Source organism: Lissotriton vulgaris, chromosome 2_2 (genome assembly GCF_964263255.1).
Source record: "Lissotriton vulgaris chromosome 2_2, aLisVul1.2, whole genome shotgun sequence".
Taxonomy (NCBI): Eukaryota; Metazoa; Chordata; class Amphibia; order Caudata; family Salamandridae; genus Lissotriton; species Lissotriton vulgaris.
The window spans coordinates 312,923,426-312,944,988 of NC_141688.1; the positions used below are offsets into that span (position 1 = coordinate 312,923,426).

The 21,563-nt window shown below is 54.0% G+C and overlaps 1 protein-coding gene across 2 annotated transcripts in view; it reads right to left on the minus strand.

The window, feature by feature from the left end:
• LARGE2 (LARGE xylosyl- and glucuronyltransferase 2) overlaps positions 1–21,563 on the minus strand; it is a 196,764-nt gene that overhangs the window by 97,073 nt on the left and 78,128 nt on the right. For both annotated transcript variants that reach the window (XR_015309191.1, XM_086959654.1), the window contains exon 2: positions 10,420–10,598. Coding sequence is in view for 1 of the 2 variants with exons in the window: in XM_086959654.1 (XP_086815780.1) it covers positions 10,420–10,519 (100 nt within the window). In the remaining variant the exon portion in view is untranslated. The remainder of the gene's footprint in view (positions 1–10,419; positions 10,599–21,563) is intronic.

Here is a 21,563-nt window from a genome sequence, read left to right on the forward strand (position 1 = left end):
CGCTGCTGAAGTGGCAGGCAGTGAAGCTTCGCTCTATACACTGATCCCGACAAGCATTTAGGAATTTTGTATCATAAGCAGCCTGCCACATTCTGCATAACCTGTAGCCGCTGGATCAGATATTCCGGGAGACTGATCTACTGCCACTCCAATCTACCCTGCTCAAATCTGATCCAACCCACTCTACTCTACCCCACTACACCCCAATCTCCCCCACTCCACCACATTCCAATCTACCCCACTCCATCCCACCCCACCCTACTCTACTCTAATCCATTCCACTACGCCCCAATCCAACCCACTTCACTTCAATCTACTCCAACCTACCTACTCCACTCTACCCCACTCCAATCCATTCTTCCCCACTCCACTCCACCCCAATCTACCTCACTCCACTGCACCCCAATCTACCTCACTCCACTACATCCCAATCTAACTCACTCCACCCCAAACTACCACAATCCAACACACTCTACCCCATTCCACTCCGATCTACTCCATGCCAATCTACCCCCAATCTATCCCACTCCAATAGACCCCACTACAATAGACCCACCTTTCCACTACAATGGACCAACCACTCCACTACAATAGACCCCCCATTCCACTACAATAGACCCCCCATTCCACTACAATAGACCCCCCATTCCACTACAATGGACCCACCATTCCACTACAATGGACCACCCACTCCACGACACGGGGTCCGGTTTGTCCCTTCCTGTCCTGCGCGTTTTCCTAGTTCTCAAGGAGTGGCTCTGGTCTATGCCTTTCTGTCTCTGGATCTGTGCTCCACCCCTGATGTTTTTCTGGGTGCCAGTTCTTACTCCCATTCTGGCACAGGTGCCTCTTTAGGTGGCATTACTGTGTGTGTATTCTCCTCGACATTCTCCATTTTGGTAGACGGTGTCGGTCTTGGGTGGTGTAGGCTTTGGCGCTAGGCTTCTGTCTGTGCCTTCTTTCTATCCTTTATGGGCAGTCTTGTGGTCTATGTTTCCGCTGTCTCACGGGAGACCAGGATTCTTCCCCCTCGGGACCTGTTATTTTTTTCTGCATTCTTAACTGTTATACAGCACACCGTTGCCGTGATGCCGCTTGCATTACTTCCCTATTTAGGATTTAGTCACTCCACGTATGCGTCGACATTCCTGTCTCTTGTGTGTATATCGTGGATTCCACATGCCGCTGGGGTGCTTGCATTCTAAGTCTTTTTGCCTTCGTGTCAGACATTCTTGCTTACTCTTTCCTTCGGGATAGTGTCCTCTGTGTGTTAATAGCCTTGCAGGTTATCCACTCACAGTGGTGCCTTTTAATTCGTTTGGCTGCATGCCTATCTCCTGAGCTTTTGCTCAGATGGTGGCTTTTCGGTCTCCGATTGGCCCTAGGCTCTGGACTCGGCCCTGCCCCTGTTGTCATATGTCCTAGGCAGTACACATTGAGGTGTTTTTTCTTCAACCCAATGGCCTCATGCTGCAGCTCCAGTTATTGGGCAGACAGTCCCCTGACTGTCCTGTTTCTTGTCGCTTCCACTGTGGTGTGTGTTTAAGCAGTATGCTCTACCGTTGTCATATTTGTTTGACCCTTGGTACTTCGTTCCTCTTGGGTATATAGAGACCAATGCCTGGATCCTCCTTTGAAGGTCTCTCTGCATGGTTTCTTACGTTGGCACAGGACTTTTAGTTCTGTTTTCCTTTCGTCTAGGTCTGGGAGAGAGAGGTCTCACACCGTCCCTTGTCGGATTTGGTGTCTTACTATTCCTTGTTCATGCTCCTAAAGGTGGGTCATAGGTCTGATGCCTGTTGTCCTGGCATTGCGGTTTCCACTGTTTTTAATCAGCAGTTGACGAATATGTTCTCCTGGAACCTGGTGGTTGTTTCGCAGACCCTCCTCCTATGGGGTATGGCTTTGGTATCCATTCTAAGTTAAGGAATCTGCAGCTAGATGTCTCTATCAGATGGAAGAGTTACTTACCTTCGGTAACGATATATCTGGTAGACACACAGTCTAGCCGCAGATTCCTTAACGCCCGCTCATCCTTCCCACTCTCTCATATGGTGTCTTTCCACCTAGCCTCCCTCTTTCTGGTGGCCTTGGTCTTCCGGGGGTGTGCTCTAGCACCTCACTCTGGGGTAGGGTGTGTTGTTCTCCGTGGGACCATTCGGACTCCTCTCCGTCCTAGTGTTTGGTTGGTGGTGTGCTCTCGCACCTTCCTTTGGCAGCTTTCAAGCCTTTTGGCTCTCCACTCCGGCCACGTTTTACGGTGGTTCAGGTCAATACTGGTTACTACCTTCTCATGTTTTTCCTCCTGTGCTACTCACGCATGGAGTTATTCTGTTTTTAATTCCCTCCCACCGTCCACACTCATGCCTCCTCCTTTCTCTGGCAGTCGGTTGGGTTGGGTTCTCTTGATACTACAGTTCTTCAATCTCTGGGTGTGTGGGTGAGGTGAACTTTCTAGTGGTCGTTCACTTCGAGTCCCTTGTCTCGCAACATGTTGCTTCAATATTGTGGTTCTTTTAATTTCCCTTCTGTGGTGACACGCTGTGCCTCGCGTGTCATATCTTTTGTGCCGCTGTCGTTGCCCCCTCGAGGTGGGGCACGGCTTGGCACTTTGTTAGGCCCTTGCTCGCAAGTGCTCTGTGAGCTCCCTTCAGCTCCTCCGGTGACTGAGTGCTTTTATTCTTTTTTAACACATACTGCTCCTGTGCTATCACAGTTTTTTTTTGCACGGCTCCACGTTATGGCGTGGAAATGTTTCCTGTAGAAAACTGACATCAGCACAGGAGGGGCCTATATGGCTCCATTGACATCACTTCCGTGGACGACGTCAGGACGGAGCCGGGCAACGCCGCCTCCCAGCGTGCCTAGGTATTGCTGATCCAGTCTGTCGCCTAGGGAGATATTCTAAGTTAAGGAATCTGCGGCTAGACTGAGTCTCTACCAGATATATCGTTACCGAAGGTAAGTAACTCTTCCTTTTGGCACAAGTTGTTTTTGCACTTTGTGTGTCATTACAGGACAGACTGCTCTCCAAGTAAAGCAGACATGGATGAAAGGGTGAAGAGGAGGGAGAGAAGAGATGAAGGGCAGCCACCTGGCATTCGGAGTAGACCCACTGTGCCTTAGATGTGCCTAGACTCACCTGCTCAGCGCCAGGATGCCCTATCGGGTGATAGAGCGCTCTGCAAATCTACATAACATAACACAATGCAACAAGGAGGGCAAATGAAAAGTGTAGGAGAGACGCTGCATATGCCTGTGGGTTCATGTCACAGTCCACTTTGGGGGGGTCCAAGGGCCAGGCCACATTTGTGAATTCAAGGTTCAGGCCAGCTTCCACGTTTGGGGTTTCAAGTGCCAGGCCAGAGTCCACATTATTGGGGGTCCAAGAGTCAGGCCGGAGTACACGTTTGGGGGTTCAAGGGCCAGACCGTAGTCTATGGTTGAGGGTCCGAGAACCCGGCTACAGCCCTTGTTTGGGGTTCAGGGGCCTGGTTAGTGAGCATCCTTCCATGCCCGGACCACTGTAGAACCCAACAGGTTCTGAGGGAGTGGGGGCGCACTGTTCACAGACGAGCAGACACCCTCCAGGGTTAAGGTGAACCCATTTGATGTTTCGTTGCCTCTCGATGGCACAGTTTTATTTCATTCCACGTTTGAGCTGAATGGCTCACAAAACAGGATGTTAGCTGAGGGATTTTTCAGACTTACATTGTGGGACTCCAGAACAAAGGGACTTTCTCTGGGCAACAAGAAGTCATTTTCTGAAAATGTCAAGAACACAAGGTGTAAACGGAGATAGCACACCCCAGGCAAAGAGGCCCTTTGCTTAATACAGAGCACAAACACCGCACAATGTGCATGTGTCGGAAAGCAAACAAATTAAGTGGTCACACAATGAGAGGGAGCTTTCCTCCTAACCTGTGAAGGTTGGCACAGAGCTGCGGGGTATGGGCATTCCAGGCTCTGGCATTGGGAGCATGTACTCCTGCGGGCCAGCACAGGACATCCTGTGAAGTTGCTCGCAGGGCAACTTTCATACCATGGTGACACGGGTAAGGGGTGTAGCCGGCAGTAACCAGGCCCCCTCTGAACATTTCCAATACGTTCATGCGATATTGGGGTGCTCAGAGCAGAGGGCAAAGACACCAAGACTTTCATCAGGTCATATTGCAAAGCTCTGCAAGATCGTCAAGTTCTCAGAGTTATTAATGCTTTATTAATGGCCGATACAATGTCTAAATAGCGCCATCATACATAAGAAAAGTGCAACATTGGTAGACCGGGCCTTTGTTGGTGTTGTCTTTCCTAATCTTTTTGGCTGCCGACCAAACGTTTTGACCTTATTTTCCTAGCCTAGGACTGGAGCGCGTCCGACACTGCTGTGTAGTGTGAAAGCGCTGCGCTCGTCATGTACACACTGTGGATCTCTGTATATATGATTGGCCGATTAGAGTTATCTGTAAGTCCCTTGTCATGGGGTGAGACCTATACCAGGGGCCTCGAATGCGCCGCCATAGGCCTGCCGTACTGCTTGTGCCATCCACTTACTGCTACTCAGTTTGACATTTATAGAGCTACGTGCCAAGGATCCATGTGTCTCCTGCTGTATCAGAGTTCTCCCTGGTGACAGGGGGAGTTGTAGGGTAGAGGGTGGGTAGCTTTGTGTAGGCTTTACCTGCAAGAGTTGTGAATGACACCGGATGGTGTGTTCGGTACGATGGGCCTGCCTCTTACATTAGCTTAGCATGAGGGGATGTAGGGAAATGCTGTTGAGCATTATTTCCTACGGGCAGAACAGTAACAGTATAGTGCTTGGTATTGATGAGTTCGTAATGGCAAATCCTCTCCAGTAGTGGGAGGGGCTTCGACATAACAGACCTGGAAATGTCCTTTGGGAAAGTGAGCCTTTCGATGTGCAAGCTCTGTGTGCCTAGTAGCAGGTCTCCTAATTCACACTTGGATGCTAGGGACAGCCACATCTGTGCATTTCGAGAGAGGGACATAAACGAGGGGTTCACTGGAAACTGCAGGGTCTTTCTTGGACGGTTATGTGGGGTGGAATTGGCATCTACATTCCAAGGGGCAGGGTCTTGGCCCCTCTAAAGATTGTGATCAAACCTCCTGGGGATGGATGGCAGACAGGACAAAATTTAGAGGGGGCCTGTGCATTTCAAAGGTGACCTTTTGAACTAATCGCATCTTCAAAGGCCTTGGTGGGTATAACTACTTGGGCTTCGTCCTATGAAAGTAGACACACTTTTGGACTTAGAACCATACTCTGCTGGTTCGATACTGGGACATTGACACGAGGAGTCATTAGCGCTGGACGGACTGAAACTGGACTATCCACAGACTGGTACTAGCTTGTAGCTTGTCATGCTCCAAGGAGGGGACTATCACTTGGTGGATTTTGCCTGGATGTTGCTGGCCTGCAGCTAAGTTCCAGCTGTCGTGGCCTGGGTCTTGAAGTAATCTTCAAGGGCGGGTGAGCTGGCCTCCTGTCCAGAAGATCCCAGGGACACAAAGGATCTCACTGTCTCCACGAGATCCTAAGGACCGCACTGGGGGTGGTAGAGAGAGGTGGAAGTGATCGTGGTTGGGAAAATGACCGCCCTAACATACACCATCATCTCGCTGTGCAAGAGGAGTGTGTGTGCAAGATCAGAGGCCATCTGAGGTGCCGGGATGTGAGGAGTTTGAGGAAAGCGGGTAAAGCTTGGAAAGTCAGAGGGACCATTGCTTGCTACCAGGGGACCTGTGCTCGCTTGCGCTCCAGAGTGTGTCGTGTCCGAGGGGTGTTGGGGGAACCAGAGACAGGAGCCGAGACTGTCTTCGGTCTCTAGATAGGGAGGATGGCAGTGCTTGACATCATGGCCTGGATTCAAGGTTGTTGACTCCCTGACCCACGTCACAGGGTGCATAGTTTTGATAAACCTTGTTATGAGACCCAAGAGATTTTGTGTACCTTGTGGGCATCTGCAGCGGACTGTAGGGAGTCTATGGCAGGTCACACCTCCACATGAGGGGAAAGCATTTTTTCAGACTTGGAAGCGCGCCAGCTTTCTGGTTCACACCTTTTGTCTATGGGGGGGCATCGATCCCGCACTCGTGCAGGTGCTGTTGGTTGACTGGAGGTGTAGTCCGGATGGACAAAAGTAAGTAACGGTTTCACTGGTTAGAGGCGGCAGACCCGAGAGCAGAGGACGGCCCGGGACCAGGGTTCGATTCCCGGCGCAGCAGGTTTCTGGACCAGGGTCAGCGGACTCGATAATTCTCTCGCCTCGGTGCCCACTCTGATCAGCGATCACACTCGGCAACTCTGGGCATTAGCTTGCCTCATCTTCACTAACGGCCCCACCAGACCGCCGGGGATGCCTGGTCTCACCCTGGAGATACCCATTAAGGGACCATCTCTCAGGGAAGCCAGGAAGGGTTTCGCAGCGGTCGAAGCGCCTTGGGACCCTACGGGTAAGTAGTGCGCTATATAAATGCCAATACACACACATTTCTTTCCGTGTAAGGTGGTTCAGACTGTCTAGTCAACAGGGCACCAGCCGGGGCAACGTGTATCGTTGGCTGGTGTAGTTGAAGGCTGAGGGGCGGAGTAACAAGGCATAGTCATAGTACTGTGACTGCTTAACCGTTCTGCCAATGGGAAAGTCCAGCAATTGTCTACTGGTTGCAGGACTATTTCCCCATAATCTTCTCACCCAGTCCAGCAATTGCCCAGAACTGTAAAGTGTATATACAATGTGTGTTTCATTTTGATTTCAATAGAACGTTTGACAATTGTGTATAACCGTTGTGTGTATATACAATGTGTATCTCATTTTAATTTCAGTGTGTGAGTATAATACAAAGACAAGTGTTTTATACATACGGTGTGGACACTTTGTAGCATATGCAGTGTGCAGTGAGAGGTGCTGTGCCAATACATTTTCCCCGCTCGCGAATGGTAAGTTGGCAAGCTGCTGCTCGGGTAGAATTTCTAACCAAGCAGCAGGAATACCAGCACAAATGGCAGATCGCACTGCACAACGACACTCGCGTAACTTCATGGAGTTTTTTTGTAACTTCGCGGAGTTCCACGTAGCAAAACTCTGCGAACTACACTGAGGCCTGTTGGATATGCCCGACTGCTCGTTGCCAAGCTACCAAAGGGTGAGCACAGATTATTGAACAAGTGTAACCTACTCATCCTATTTGGAACGGTGGATTCTGACGGGCTTTATTGCATCTAAGCCAGCTTGAAACCGCTGGGTCTAACAAACATCATAGAATATTTCAATTTTTTTAACTATGCTGCACTCTGAAATAGCCTAAACATTGTTCAATAGTTGTTCAACACAGTAGTAATTTACATCTTCAACAAACAATACCACCTTTTGTTTTTAAGAAGTGTTCAAAAAAACCTCAGAGTTTTTAATGATATAAATGGATGTGCTCCAAGATGGCCGCTCTCTGGGGGCTTCAGCGAAACCACGGCCTGGGATGGAAGTCTGTGAGCATCGGTCTGTGGTAAGACTGCTGATGGAACAGTGACCTTCCCCATCCCTCCCCGGAAGGGGGCTCTCATCCCCAGCATCCCACACAGACACTGCGTACCTCCCTCCCACTCCCACGCTACACAACATGTGGTGCCCAGAGGCAATGTACTGGTGTCGATAAGTTAACAACGTGGTGAGGTGGTCTCTCAGAGGAGGTATCAGAGGACATAGCGAGTCCCTCAGGTTCCCATCAGAACTGAAGTCGGGGGCGGGGCTTCCAGTCCAGTGGGAGGGCCACCAAGGTGCAAATAAGCATCTTGGGACCAGAGAACGTCCCGCAGCATATTGACCCACTGATGGAGGACAATCCACCCCGATGACGAGCAGCTGAAAATTTGACGAGAAGTTCAACTTGCCACTAAAGATGAGTCTTGAAGAAAATAAACAGAAGGGGAACTGGGTGAAGACCCTTGATTTCCTGAGATGGCCAAGACCATGAACATAAGTGATCTAAAAATGCAGGCGTGACTCCCTCCTGTGGAGAGGTGTGGCACAGCGGCCAGGGCAGCTGACTTCGGAGTCCAGGGCTCACGGTTCGATCCCCGGCTCCAGCAGCAGATCAGCTCAGCACCATGTGACTCTGGGCAATAGCTCAATTAATTTCCACGACTGCCCCCAGCGCCTTGAGACCCGTAAGGGTGAGTAGTTCGCGCTTTACAAATATCATATTTATTCACAATTTATTTCCTGAGGGGAACCTAGAGTGAAGGGGAGTCAGAGGTAGACGCAGAGCTCCAGGCAGCAGACTGAACGGAACACATCTGCCCTTCTAGGGGCACTGGAGGACTTGACAGTCTTCACAACGCAAGGAGTCTGCACAGTTGTAAGCCAAACCTATAAACAGCTGTGAGACATAGAAAGGAGGAGACACGTGGACCCAGAAATTCAAGGACTGCGTGGTCACCTCAGTGAGTAACTTGGAAGCATAGATGGCACTTTTTGAAAACAAGGCCTGCGACGGAATCAAATAGTGGGCTCCACCAGAGAGGGGAGGATAGAATGCCTGAGTAAAAGGTAAGGTATATCCTGGGTGCCGTGGTCGTTGACAGAGAGGCGGCTAATGTGCTCAGCTCTGAAGGTCCTTGGCTGCCTATGAAGGACCTTTCAGAAGCAGAGAAGAGTGGAGGGTCTGTTCTCGTGCTTTGGGTGATGAAAACCTAAGTCAAGGGAGGACATGACGAGAGGAGACACCAGGACAGGGGAACTCCAGGAAAATGGTGCGGAACCATGCTCCCCGCCCTTGGTACACCAGGTGTGGCAAGGTGCCCAACTGTTGAGGTGCTGCCTGCTGAGGTGCTGCCTGCTGAGGTGCTGCCTGCTGAGGTGAATGCAACAGAACCAGAGCGAGGCTGAGTAGGGGCGACGGACACTGTCCTGATCTCTCCCGCTGCCCCAGCACCTGAAGATCTGGCTGTGGTACCTCTATTATAGGTTTGCAGTGACAAGGCAAACTATACAGCACAGGTAGAAAACTAGAGACGTAGAGCAGAAAAAGCAGCTTGGAGGGCGTAAGAGAAAGTAAGACATTATGTTTAGGTATGGTTTAGGGATGAAGATAAGAATAAGGTACGATGTGAGGGGCTTTATAGTAAGAATAAAGACAAGGGGTGAGTTAGGTTAACTTTAAGGGACGGGTTAGAGTGCGCAAGGGGTGGTGTAAAGGAAGGTGTAAGGTTAGGGCTGGAGTGCGCATTAGTGTTAGGCTAAGGGCAATGGATTTGGTTATGTTTAGGAGTTAGAGTGAAAACGTGCAACTGATGGTGTAAGAGGATGGTGCAGAAGAAGGGCGCTTGGGGGGTGCCACGAGGGGAAACCCGGGACAGAATGGTAGATACAGAGGGCGGACGGGGTACATTGGAGTCAAGAATGGGTTCGGGGTTATGTGAAAGGATGAGTTACTGCTCATGTACAAGTCACTGGTAAAAAAAAAAAAAAAATTAAAAAAATTACTTTTTAACCTCTGCATTCTCCTGATCGACACACACATGTGTTAGCTGCAACTTTACCACCGCGTTCTGATATCTCCAGTTTGTATTTGTAAGTGGCCGTAATTTGCATAAAGTGTAGCGATTGTTTACAGTATTAAATATTCTGCTTAGTAGGTATGTAAAAGGGTCTCTCCAGAGGGTTCTCATTGTAATTACACGTAACAAAAGGTGCTTATTTGTCGCACTGCTCGACAGTAAAGCGAAATCAACAAGCACTGGCTGCCTTTTCTCTGTTATCTGTGTCACCTCCTAACTGCCTCTAGAAAGGTTGTGTCAGCTACATTCCTTAGGAGCAGAATGTAAAAGTGTTTTCTAACAGGTTTACATCCACAGATTGCTTGCAAAAACTTCTCCACCTGCTATATTCCTTAAAATCCTGCACAAAAAATTGACATTCTATCAAACTTTTGTTATTGTTACTTACTTCCATACCCTTTTTAATTCAATTTTTTTAAGTGCATCACGGTTTTCCTTTTTCCTGCTTCTTTTGCGTACACGTTTCTCTAAATCTTATGTCTATCCGTCTTAAGCTCTTTTTTAAACTATAACGATCTCATTAAAATCCAACAAGACATTTCACCTCTCAAAGCCCCCTCTAGTGATCACGCCTCTGTCAATCATGTCCCACAAACAAAATGTGTGAATGCATGGAATGGGCATTTAAATCTACCCCCAAAAACTAATGGACTGACCACTAACTTGGGGCTCCCGTGTAGCACGCTGCTCACCGTAAAGCGCTGCAGCGCCTCGTCAGAGATAGTAAGCGCTATATAAATTCAATTTAATTTAGATTTAACCCCCATTTAAAGGTGTCCCCCCATCCTTATCTATCCCACTCAAAGGCTGGGAATGACAAATGTCCCCCGCAGACCCCCACTCACCTTCCAGACTTCCTGCGAAGAGGAAAACCCAGGTGAGCAGGACCACGCCCACCACCGTCAGCAGCACGAGCTTGAGCTTCCCGCGCCAGGAGCAAAGCATGGTGGGAAGGCCAGGCTTGAAGGCGGGAGCCAAGGTCAGGTCGGGAGTCCTGCAGCGGCTGCGTCCGACATCCTAGATCCTGGAAGAACAAGAGATGAAGAATGGGGTTCAGAGGCAGGGTACCAGGCGAGCAGGCAGAACACAACCCAGGCCCAGCAGCCTGGCTTCAGATCCCAGGCGAGCAGGCAGAACACAACCCAGGCCCAGCAGCCTGGCTTCAGATCCCAGGCGAGCAGGCAGAACACAACCCAGGCCCAGCAGCCTGGCTTCAGATCCCAGGCAAGCAGGCAGAACACAACCCGGGCCCAGCAGCCTGGCTTCAGATCCCAGGGTACAAGGCGAGCAGGCAGGACACAACCCGGGCCCAACAGCCTGGCTTCAGATCCCAGGGTACAAGGCGAGCAGGCAGAACACAACCCGGGCCCATCAGCCTAGCTTCAGACCCCAGGGTCAGAGGCGAGCAGGCAGAGCACAACCCAGGCCCAGCAGCCTGGCTTCAGATCCCAGGGTACAAGGCGAGCAGGCAGAACACAACCCAGGCCCAGCAGCCTGGCTTCAGATCCAAGGCGATGCTTCAGATCCCAGGCGAGCAGGCAGAACACAACCCAGGCCCAGCAGCCTGGCTTCAGATCCCAGGCAAGCAGGCAGAACACAACCCGGGCCCAGCAGCCTGGCTTCAGATCCCAGGGTACAAGGCGAGCAGGCAGAACACAACCCGGGCCCAACAGCCTGGCTTCAGATCCCAGGGTACAAGGCGAGCAGGCAGAACACAACCCGGGCCCATCAGCCTAGCTTCAGACCCCAGGGTCAGAGGCGAGCAGGCAGAGCACAACCCAGGCCCAGCAGCCTGGCTTCAGATCCCAGGGTACAAGGCGAGCAGGCAGAACACAACCCAGGCCCAGCAGCCTGGCTTCAGATCCCAGGGTACAAGGCGAGCAGGCAGAACACAACCCAGGCCCAGCAGCCTGGCTTCAGATCCCAGGGTACAAGGCGAGCAGGCAGAACACAACCCAGGCCCAGCAGCCTGGCTTCAGATCCCAGGGTACAAGGCAAGCAGGCAGAACACAACCCTGGCCCAGGGTACCAGGCGAGCACAGTGGCTTAACGAAACTTGAGGGGGCCCCCCTCCCATCCTCCGTGCCAGTCTAGAGCTCTCAGGCCAGCGACCCGCCGTACTGCAGGGGATGCGGGGCTATTGTTACGCCACTGTTACCAATACAGCAATTATAAGTAACACTGGATGGTGGATCAAAGGTTGGCCTTAGTCTGCCCGCAGGCTATCATAGGTGGTGGTCCATTCATTACAGGGTCCCTGCCATCAGTAGGCTGGGGACGTTGACCCAATTTTAGGTGGGTTTCCAGATGCAGACTCACAGATACTGCCCAGTACACATGCAGGCCCCTGGATCCGAATGAAAGGCATTGCAGATACTGCCCAGAACACACTGCAGGACATGGAGCCCAATGAAAGGCCTCATGGATACTGCCCAGTATACACTGCAGGCCCCAGGAGCCCAATGAAAGGCCTCGCAGATACTGCCCAGTACACACTGCAGGCCCCTGGAGCCCAATGAAAGGCATTGCAGACTGCCCAGTACACACTCAGGCCCCTGGAGCCCAATGAAAGGCCTCGCAGATACTTCCCAGTACACACTGCAGGCCCCAGGAGCCCAATGAAAGGCATTGCAGATACTGCCCAGAACACACTCAGGCCCCTGGAGCCCAATGAAAGGCCTCGCAGATACTGCCCAGAACACACTCAGGCCCCTGGAGCCCAATGAAAGGCCTCGCAGATACTGCCCAGTACACCCTGCAGGCCCCAGGAGCCCAATGAAAGGCCTCACAGATACTTCCCAGTGCACACTGCAGGCTACTGGAGCCCAATGAAAGGCCTCACAGATACTGCCCAGTACACACTGCAGGCCCCTGGAGCCCAATGAAAGGCATTGCAGATACTGCCCAGAACACACTGCAGGCCCTGGAGCCCAATGAAAGGCCTCACAGATACTGCCCAGAACACATTCAGGCCCCTGGAGCCCAATGAAAGGCCTCGTGGATACTGCCCAGTACACACTCAGGCCCCTGGAGCCCAATGAAAGGCCTCGCAGATACTGCCCAGTACACCCTGCAGGCCCCAGGAGCCCAATGGAAGGCCTCATGGATACTGCCCAGTACACACTCAGGCCCCTGGAGCCCAATGAAAGGCCTCGCAGATACTGCCCAGTACACACTGCAGGCACTGCAGCCTAATGAAAGGCCTCACAGATACGGGCCAGAACACACTGCAGGCCCCTAAAGCCCAATAAGAGGTCTCACAGATACTGCCCAGTACACACTCAGGCCCCTGGAGCCCAATGAAAGGCCTCGCAGATACTGCCCAGTACACACTGCAGGCACTGCAGCCTAATGAAAGGCCTCACAGATACTGGCCAGAACACACTGCAGGCCCCTAAAGCCCAATAAAAGGTCTCACAGATACTGCCCAGTACACACTCAGGCCCCTGGAGCCCAATGAAAGGCATTGCAGACTGTCCAGAACACACTCAGGCCCCTGGAGCCCAATGAAAGGCCTCGCAGATACTGCCCAGTACACACTGCAGGCCCCAGGAGCCCAATGAAAGGCCTCGCAGATACTGCCCAGTACACACTGCAGGCACTGGAGCCTAATGAAAGGCCTCGCAGATACTGCCCAGAACACACTGCCGGCCCCTGGAGCCCAATGAAAGGCCTCACAGATACTGCCCAGTACACACTGCAGGCCCCTGGAGCCCAATGAAAGGTATTGCAGACTGCCCAGAACACACTCAGGCCCCTGAAGCCCAATGAAAGGCCTCACAGATACTGCCCAGAACACACTCAGGCCCCTGGAGGCCAATGAAAGGCCTCGCAGAAACTGCCCAGAACACACTGCAGGCCACTGGAGCCCAATGAAAGGCCTCGCATATACTGCCCAGTACACACTGCAGGCCACTGGAGCCCAATGAAAGGCCTCACAGATACTGCCCAGTACACACTGCAGGCCCCTGGAGCCCAATGAAAGGCATTGCAGATACTGCCCAGAACACACTGCAGGCCCCAGGAGCCCAATGAAAGGCCTCATGGATACTGCCCAGTACACACTCAGGCCCGTGGAGCCCAATGAAAGGCCTCACAGATACTGCCCAGAACACACTCAGGCCCCTGGAGGCCAATGAAAGTCCTCGCAGAAACTGCCCAGAACACACTGCAGGCTACTGGAGCCCAATGAAAGGCCTCACAGATACTGCCCAGAACACACTCAGGCCCCTGGAGGCCAATGAAAGTCCTCGCAGAAACTGCCCAGAACACACTGCAGGCCCTGGAGCCCAATGAAAGGGCTCATGGATACTGCCCAGTACACACTGCAGGCCCCTGGAGCCCAATGAAAGGCCTCACAGATACTGCCCAGTACACACTGCAGGCCCCTGGAGCCCAATGAAAGGCCTCACAGATACTGCCCAGAACACACTGCAGGCCCCAGGAGCCCAATGAAAAGCCTCATGGATACTGCCCAGTACACACTGCAGGCCCCTGGAGCCCAATGAAAGGCCTCGCAGATTGTAATTGTAGGCACACTTATAGAGCGCAGTTGTCACCCAGAGGGTATCCTGGCGCTTCGACCATAAACATTACCTAGAAGATGTTAACACTACGCAGCTCTCGGGAAGAGGTGACTTTTGAGATCCTTTTTTAAAGACAAAAGATCCTGTTTGCACCTTAGGGACATCGGTAAGGAATTCCATAGTTTGGCGGCCGCAAAGCTGAAGGAGCGGCCGCCCATCCTCACCCTTTTTATCCTGGGAACTGTAACCAGGAATGCCGAGGAAGATCTCAAAGGTCTGGCGGTAGAGTACCAGGAGAATAGATCTTGCAACATCACTGGCCCCAACCCGTGCAGAGCTCTGAAAACCAGACAAGAAGATTTAAAGCAGATCCGTTTTTGGACGGGGAGCCAATGAAGATCCGAGAGCGCAAGAGAGGAAGAGGCAGACCGCGGTTGTGAAAGGGCCAGTTTAGCTGCCATATTGTGCACCCGTTGCAACTTCGCGACCAGGGTGTTGGGGGCCCCCAGAAGCAGTGCGTTACAGACTCTAATCTACTGAGGATGATACTACGCACTGCCTCCGTCCTTGCCGCGGGGGGAAGTAACGGAAGAATTTTCCGTAACATACGGAGTAGTAGCATGCAAGTCACTGTTTTATTAACGAAGGCATCCAGCTGAAGGCTAGGCCCGAACAGGACGCCAAGGTTGCGGGCGGATTCTGCCGCCGCAACGGTGCCTAGAGTAGAAAGAGGCCAGAACCCCTCGGGTAAAGGATGGGGCATTCGGTCCATTGAGCAATGGAGACCTTCGGTCTTTGCTCCGTTGAACTGGAGTGAATTCTGACGCAGCCAGTCCGCCTTTGCAGTCATGCAACGGTGAAAGGATTCCATAGAAACCGCTTCCCTGCCCTCAAAGGAAAAAATAAGTTGTGTCATCAGCATAATTGATGATTGAGATGCCAAATGGCTTAATCAAACTTATTAGAGGGCGAAGATATAAATTGAAAAGAATCGGGCTGATTGCGGAGCCCTGCGGCACACCCTGATTTACATCTTTTACGGCTGATCGGAAAGGCGGCAAGGCCACAGTTTGCTGCCTGTTACAGAGGTATGAGGCCAGCCAGTCCAAGGCCAGGCCGGTCACCCCGGACTCCCAGAGCCTGCCCAGTAACACCGCATGGTCAACCGTATCGAATGCGGCCGACATGTCGAGCAGCACCAGAAATGCTGCTCCTCCCATGTCGCAATGCGAGCGCAGGTCGTCCAGAACGGCCACCAAAGCAGACTCCGTTCCGTGGGCCGGCCTGAATCCAAACTGGGCTACGTCCAAAAGATTGTTGGTTTCAAGGAAGCTGGACAGGACCCTAGTGACCAATTTCTCTAGGATTTTTATCGAGAAAGGCAGGAGCGAAATGGGCCTATAATTGGCCGGGTACAAAGGGTCCAAGGTGGCCTTCTTTAGCAGAGGAGTAACCACTGCTACTGCCCAGTACACACTGCAGGCCCCAGGAGCCCAATGAAAGGCCTCATGGATACTGCCCAGTACACACTCGGGCCCCTGGAGTCCAATGAAAGGCCTCGCAGATACTGCCCAGTACACACTCAGGCCCCTGGAGCCCAATGAAAGGCATTGCAGAATGCCCAGAACACTCAGGCCCCTGGAGCCCAATGAAAGGCCTCGCAGATACTGCCCAGTACACACTGCAGGCACTGGAGCCCAATGAAAGGCCTCATTGATACTGCCCAGTACACACTGCAGGCCCCTGGAGCCCAATGAAAGGCCTTGCAGATACTGCCCAGAACACACTCAGGCCCCTGGAGCCCAATGAAAGGCCTCGCAGATACTGCCCAGTACACACTGCAGGCCACTGGAGCCCAATGAAATGCCTCACAGATACTGCCCAGTACACACACTGCAGGCCCCTGGAGCCCAATGAAATGCCTCACAGATACTGCCCAGTACACATACTGCAGGCCCCTGGAGCCCAATGAGAGGCCTCATGGATACTGCCCAGTACACACTGCAGGCCCTGGAGCCCAATGAAAGGCCTCGCAGATACTGCCAGTACACATTGCAGGTCCATGGAGTCCAATGAAAGGCCTCACAGATACTGCCCAGTACACACTGCAGGCCACTGAAGACCAATGAAAGGCCTCGCAGATACTGCCCAGTACACTCTGCCGGCCCTGGAGCCCAATGAAAGGCCTCACAGATATTGCCCAGTACACAGTGCAGGCCCTGGAGCCCAATGAAAGGCCTCATGGATACTGCCCAGTACACACTACAGGCCACTGGAGCTTAATGAAAGTCCTCGCAGATACTGCCCAGTACACACTGCAGGCCACTGGAGCCCAATGAAAGGCATTGCAGATACTGCCCAGTACACACTGCAGGCCCCTAGAGCCTAATGAAAGGCATTGCAGATACTGCCCAGTACACACTACAGGCCACTGGAGCCCAATGAAAGGCCTCGCAGATACTGCCCAGTACACACTGCAGGCCCCTGGAGCCCAATGAAAGACCTCACAGATACTGCCCAGTACACACTGCAGGCCACTGGAGCCCAATGAAAGGCCTCTCAGATAGTGCCCAGTACACACTGAAGGCCCCTGGAGCCCAATGAAAGGCCTCACAGATACTGCCCAGTACACAGTGCAGGCCCCTGGAGCCCAATGAAAGGCCTCACTGATACTGCCCAGTACACACTGTAGGCCCTTGAGCCCAATGAAAGGCCTCGCAGATACTGCCCAGTACACACTACAGGTCCATGGAGCCCAATGAAAGGCCTCACAGACACTGCCCAGTACACACTGCAGGCCACTGAAGACCAATGAAAGGCCTCAGAGATACTGCCCAGTGCACACTGCAGGTCATGGAGCATGTGGGACACCCCCGCGCCGCACGGCCACCAGCTGCTGCGTGTGCCCCTTGCCCTGCCTATACTGCCTCGCCGCCTGCCTCGCTGCTGCTGACCACGCCCCCTCCTCCGAGCGGCGTGGTCCGTGCTCAGCTGCCGGCTGCCTTCGCGTTTTCAGTTTTTTCTTGTTTTTGTCATCCATTTGTGCTTGTATAACTGTATTTCTTAATCTGTGCCCGTGTTAACGTTTTGTCATCCATTTGTGCTTGTATAATTGTATTTCTTAAATCTGTGCCCGTGTTAACGTTTTTCCTTCCTGTTTGGCCGCCTACCTCGCCGCCCTCCGCTCTCCCTCCCCGCTTCCAGCCACCGCCGATTGCCCCGCCCCTTTTTCTTCTGTACCCTCCCCGCTCCCGCCTCCCAGCTGCTCCGCCCATCGCGCACTTGGCCTTATATGGAGACCGTGCGACGCAGGTGAGTGTGACCCACTTGTGGGACACCCCCGCGCCGCACGGCCACCAGCTGCTGCGTGTGCCCCTTGCCCTGCCTATACTGCCTCGCCGCCTGCCTCGCTGCCGCTGACCACGCCCCCTCCTCCGAGCGGCGTGGTCCGTGCTCAGCTGCCGGCTGCCTTCACGTTTTTCAGTTTTTTCTTGTTTTTGTCCTCCATTTGTGCTTGTATAACTGTATTTCTTAATCTGTGCCCGTGTTAACGTTTTGTCATCCATTTGAGCTTGTATAATTGTATTTCTTAAATCTGTGCCCGTGTTAACGTTTTTCCTTCCTGTTTGGCCGCCTACCTCGCCGCCCTCCGCTCTCCCTCCCCGCTTCCCGCCACCGCCGATTGCCCCGCCCCTTTTTCTTCTGTACCCTCCCCGCTCCCGCCTCCCAGCTGCTCCGCCCACCCGCGCACTTGGCCTTATATGGAGACCGTGCGACGCAGGTGAGTGTGACCCACTTGTGGGACACCCCCGCGCCGCACGGCCACCAGCTGCTGCGTGTGCCCCTTGCCCTGCCTATACTGCCTCGCCGCCTGCCTCGCTGCCGCTGACCACGCCCCCTCCTCCGAGCGGCATGGTCCGTGCTCAGCTGCCGGCTGCCTTCGCGTTTTTCAGTTTTTTCTTGTTTTTGTCATCCATTTGTGCTTGTATAACTGTATTTCTTAATCTGTGCCCGTGTTAACGTTTTTCCTTCCTGTTTGGCCGCCTACCTCGCCGCCCTCCGCTCTCCCTCCCCGCTTCCCGCCACCGCCGATTGCCCCGCCCCTTTTTCTTCTGTACCCTCCCCGCTCCCGCCTCCCAGCTGCTCCGCCCACCCGCGCACTTCGAGTTATATGGCGACCGTGCGAACGCGCAACGGTCACGCGCAGCGGGCGCGCCGATTGTGCGATGAAGGCGCGCCAAAGGTAAGCCCGTCTGCACCCGTCCGCGACCGGATCGCGACCAGCGCCAGGACCCCTGGCCCCCGAAGACCCCGACCGACCCGCCTGACGTACTCCGCCGCCGCCCTCATCGCACTCAACACCGGCCGACTCCCAGAATGCCACCAAGCCGCACCACGACGCACCCACGGACCCTTCAGCTGCCACGCCTGCAAATTCACCTGCATCCGGACCTGCCTCGCACCAGCACCCACCAGGTCGAACTCCAGAAGCACCCACCTCAAGTGCATCCTGCTCAACACCCGCTCCGTCCACAGACACGCCATCGAACTCTGGAACCTCCTAGACGCCACAGCCCCTGACGTTGCCTTCCTCACAGAGACCTGGATGAACGCCTCTTCAGCTCCCGACATCGCCATCGCTATCCCAGAGGGCTACAAGATCGTCCGGAGGGACCGCAACGCCAACCAGATGGGAGGAGGCATCGCCATCATCCACAGGAACACCATCCGTCTCACGACCAGCACCGACAACTCCCTGACCACTGCGGAACACCTGCATTTCCAGATCCACACCGACCCGAACACCACCCTCAGAGGCACCCTGATCTACCGACCCCCGGGACCACGCACACAATTCAGCGAGGACATCGCCGACTTCGTCAGCCCGCATGCCCTCCCCTCCGCTGACTACATCCTCCTGGGGGACCTCAACTTCCACCTGGAGAACAACAACGACCGCAACACCAGCACCCTGCTCGACAACCTCGCCAATCTTGGACTCAAGCAGCTGGTGTCCACCCCCACCCACCTCGCCGGACACACACTCGACGCAGTCTTCTCTTCCAGCACAGACATCGACTTCAGCCACGCCAGAGAGCTTCAATGGACGGACCACAGCTGCATCCACTTCACCTTCAAGAGAACGACGACCCACCACCACCAGCAACAGGACGCCCGCAGAAGCTGGAACAAGATCACGGCAGACCAACTCGCCACCTCCCTGAGCCAGCACCCTCCTGCCAGCTCAGCGAACCGCAGCCAGGCCGCCGACAACCTCACGAAGTGGATCAGCATCTGCGCGGACGAGCTCGCCCCGCTGAGGACCCCGCCCAGCAGACCCGGCAGCAAGAAAGCCCCATGGTTCACCGACGAACTCAAGAGCTCCAAAAAGAACTGCCGAGCCCTCGAGAAAGTCTGGAGAAGGGAACCCACACCGGACAACAGGACCACCTTCAAGCTGGCCACCCGGAAGCACCACCAGCTGATCCGCGCCGCCAAGAAAACTGCATTCAAGGACCGGCTGGACAACAACGCACACAACTGCAAGGAACTCTTCAACATCGTGAAAGAGCTATCCAACCCCAGCGCAGGAAACAACGACATCACCCCATCGCAAGACCTCTGCAACTCCCTCGCTTCATACTTCCACAACAAGATCGCGGACATACACAACAGCGTCAACAACCAACCAACGCACACCAAGACCGAACAACCACCCCCCACCACCACCCTCCTCGCCTGGACCCCGATCAGCACCGAAGACACCATCCGCACGATGAACTCCATCCACTCCGGATCACCGACCGACCCCTGCCCTCACCACGTCTTCAACAAGGCCGACGCTGTCATCGCACCCCACCTGCGAGAAATCATCAACACATCCTTCGACACCGCCACCTTCCCTGAGAGCTGGAAGTACGCCGAACTCAGTGCCCTACTCAAGAAACCCACAGCGGACCCCACCGAACTCAAGAATTACCGCCCCATCTCGCTCCTCCCGTTTCCAGCCAAAGTCATCGAGAAGACCGTCAACAAGCAGATGGCCGCCTTCCTCGAGACGAATGGATCCCTCGACCCCTCGCAGTCCGGCTTCCGAGCCAATCGCAGCACCGAGACCGCCCTCATCGCCGCCACCGATGACATCCGAGCCCTGATGGACAACGGAGAAACAGTGGCCCTCATCCTCCTAGACCTCTCCGCGGCATTCGACACTGTCTGCCACCGCACCCTAGTGCAGCGCCTCAGCAACGTCGGAATCCAGGACAAGGCGCTGGAATGGATCATCTCCTTCCTCGACGGAAGAACACAGAGAGTCCGCCTACCACCGTACAAGTCAGAGGCCACCGAAGTCATCTGCGGCGTCCCCCAAGGATCCTCACTGAGCCCCACCCTCTTCAACGTCTACATGAGCCCACTCGCGGCCATCGCACGCCATCACAACCTCAGCATAATCTCCTACGCCGACGACACCCAGCTGATCCTCTCCCTGACCAATGACCCCGCCGCCGCCAGAGCCAACCTGCACGAAGGAATGAAAGAGGTAGCCGAGTGGATGACGACCAGCCGCCTGAAACTGAACTCGGACAAGACGGAGGTCCTCATCCTGGGCTCTTCACCCTCCGCCTGGGACGACTCCTGGTGGCCCCCCGCCCTGGGCACCGCACCCAAACCGACAGACCATGCACGCAACCTGGGCTTCATCCTGGACTCCTCCCTCTCCATGACCAGGCAAGTCAACAACGTCTCCTCGGCGTGCTTCAACATCCTACGCATGCTACGGAAGATCTTCCGGTGGATCCCCATCGAGACCAGGAAGACCGTCACCCAGGCCCTCGTCACCAGCCGACTGGACTACGGCAACGCCCTCTACGCCGGTACCACCGCCAAGCTCCAGAAGAGACTCCAGCGGATCCAGAACGCCTCAGCCAGACTCATCCTCGACATCACACGAACCAGCCACATCTCCGGACATCTGAGAGACCTTCACTGGCTCCCCGTCAACAAAAGAATCACCTTCCGCCTCCTCACCCACGCACACAAAGCCCTACACAACCAAGGCCCAAGCTACCTCAACAGCCGAATCAACTTCTACGCTCCCAAACGCCACCTCCGATCAGCCAACCACGCCCTCGCCGCCGTCCCCCGCATCCGAAGAGCGACCACAGGAGGAAGGTCCTTTTCCTACCTGGCCGCCAAGACCTGGAACTCCCTCCCGACCGACCTGCGCCTGACCCAAGACCACCTCTTCTTCAGGAAGAAGCTGAAGACCTGGCTGTTCGAGCAGTAGCGGCACCCCCCCCCCCACCCCCAGCGCCTTGAGACCCTACGGGTATGTAGTGCGCTTTATAAATGTCAGTGATTGATTGATTGATAATGAAAAGCCTCGCAGATACTGCCCAGTACACACTGTAGGCCCCTCAAGCCCAATGAAAGGCCTCATGGATACTGCCCAGTACACACTG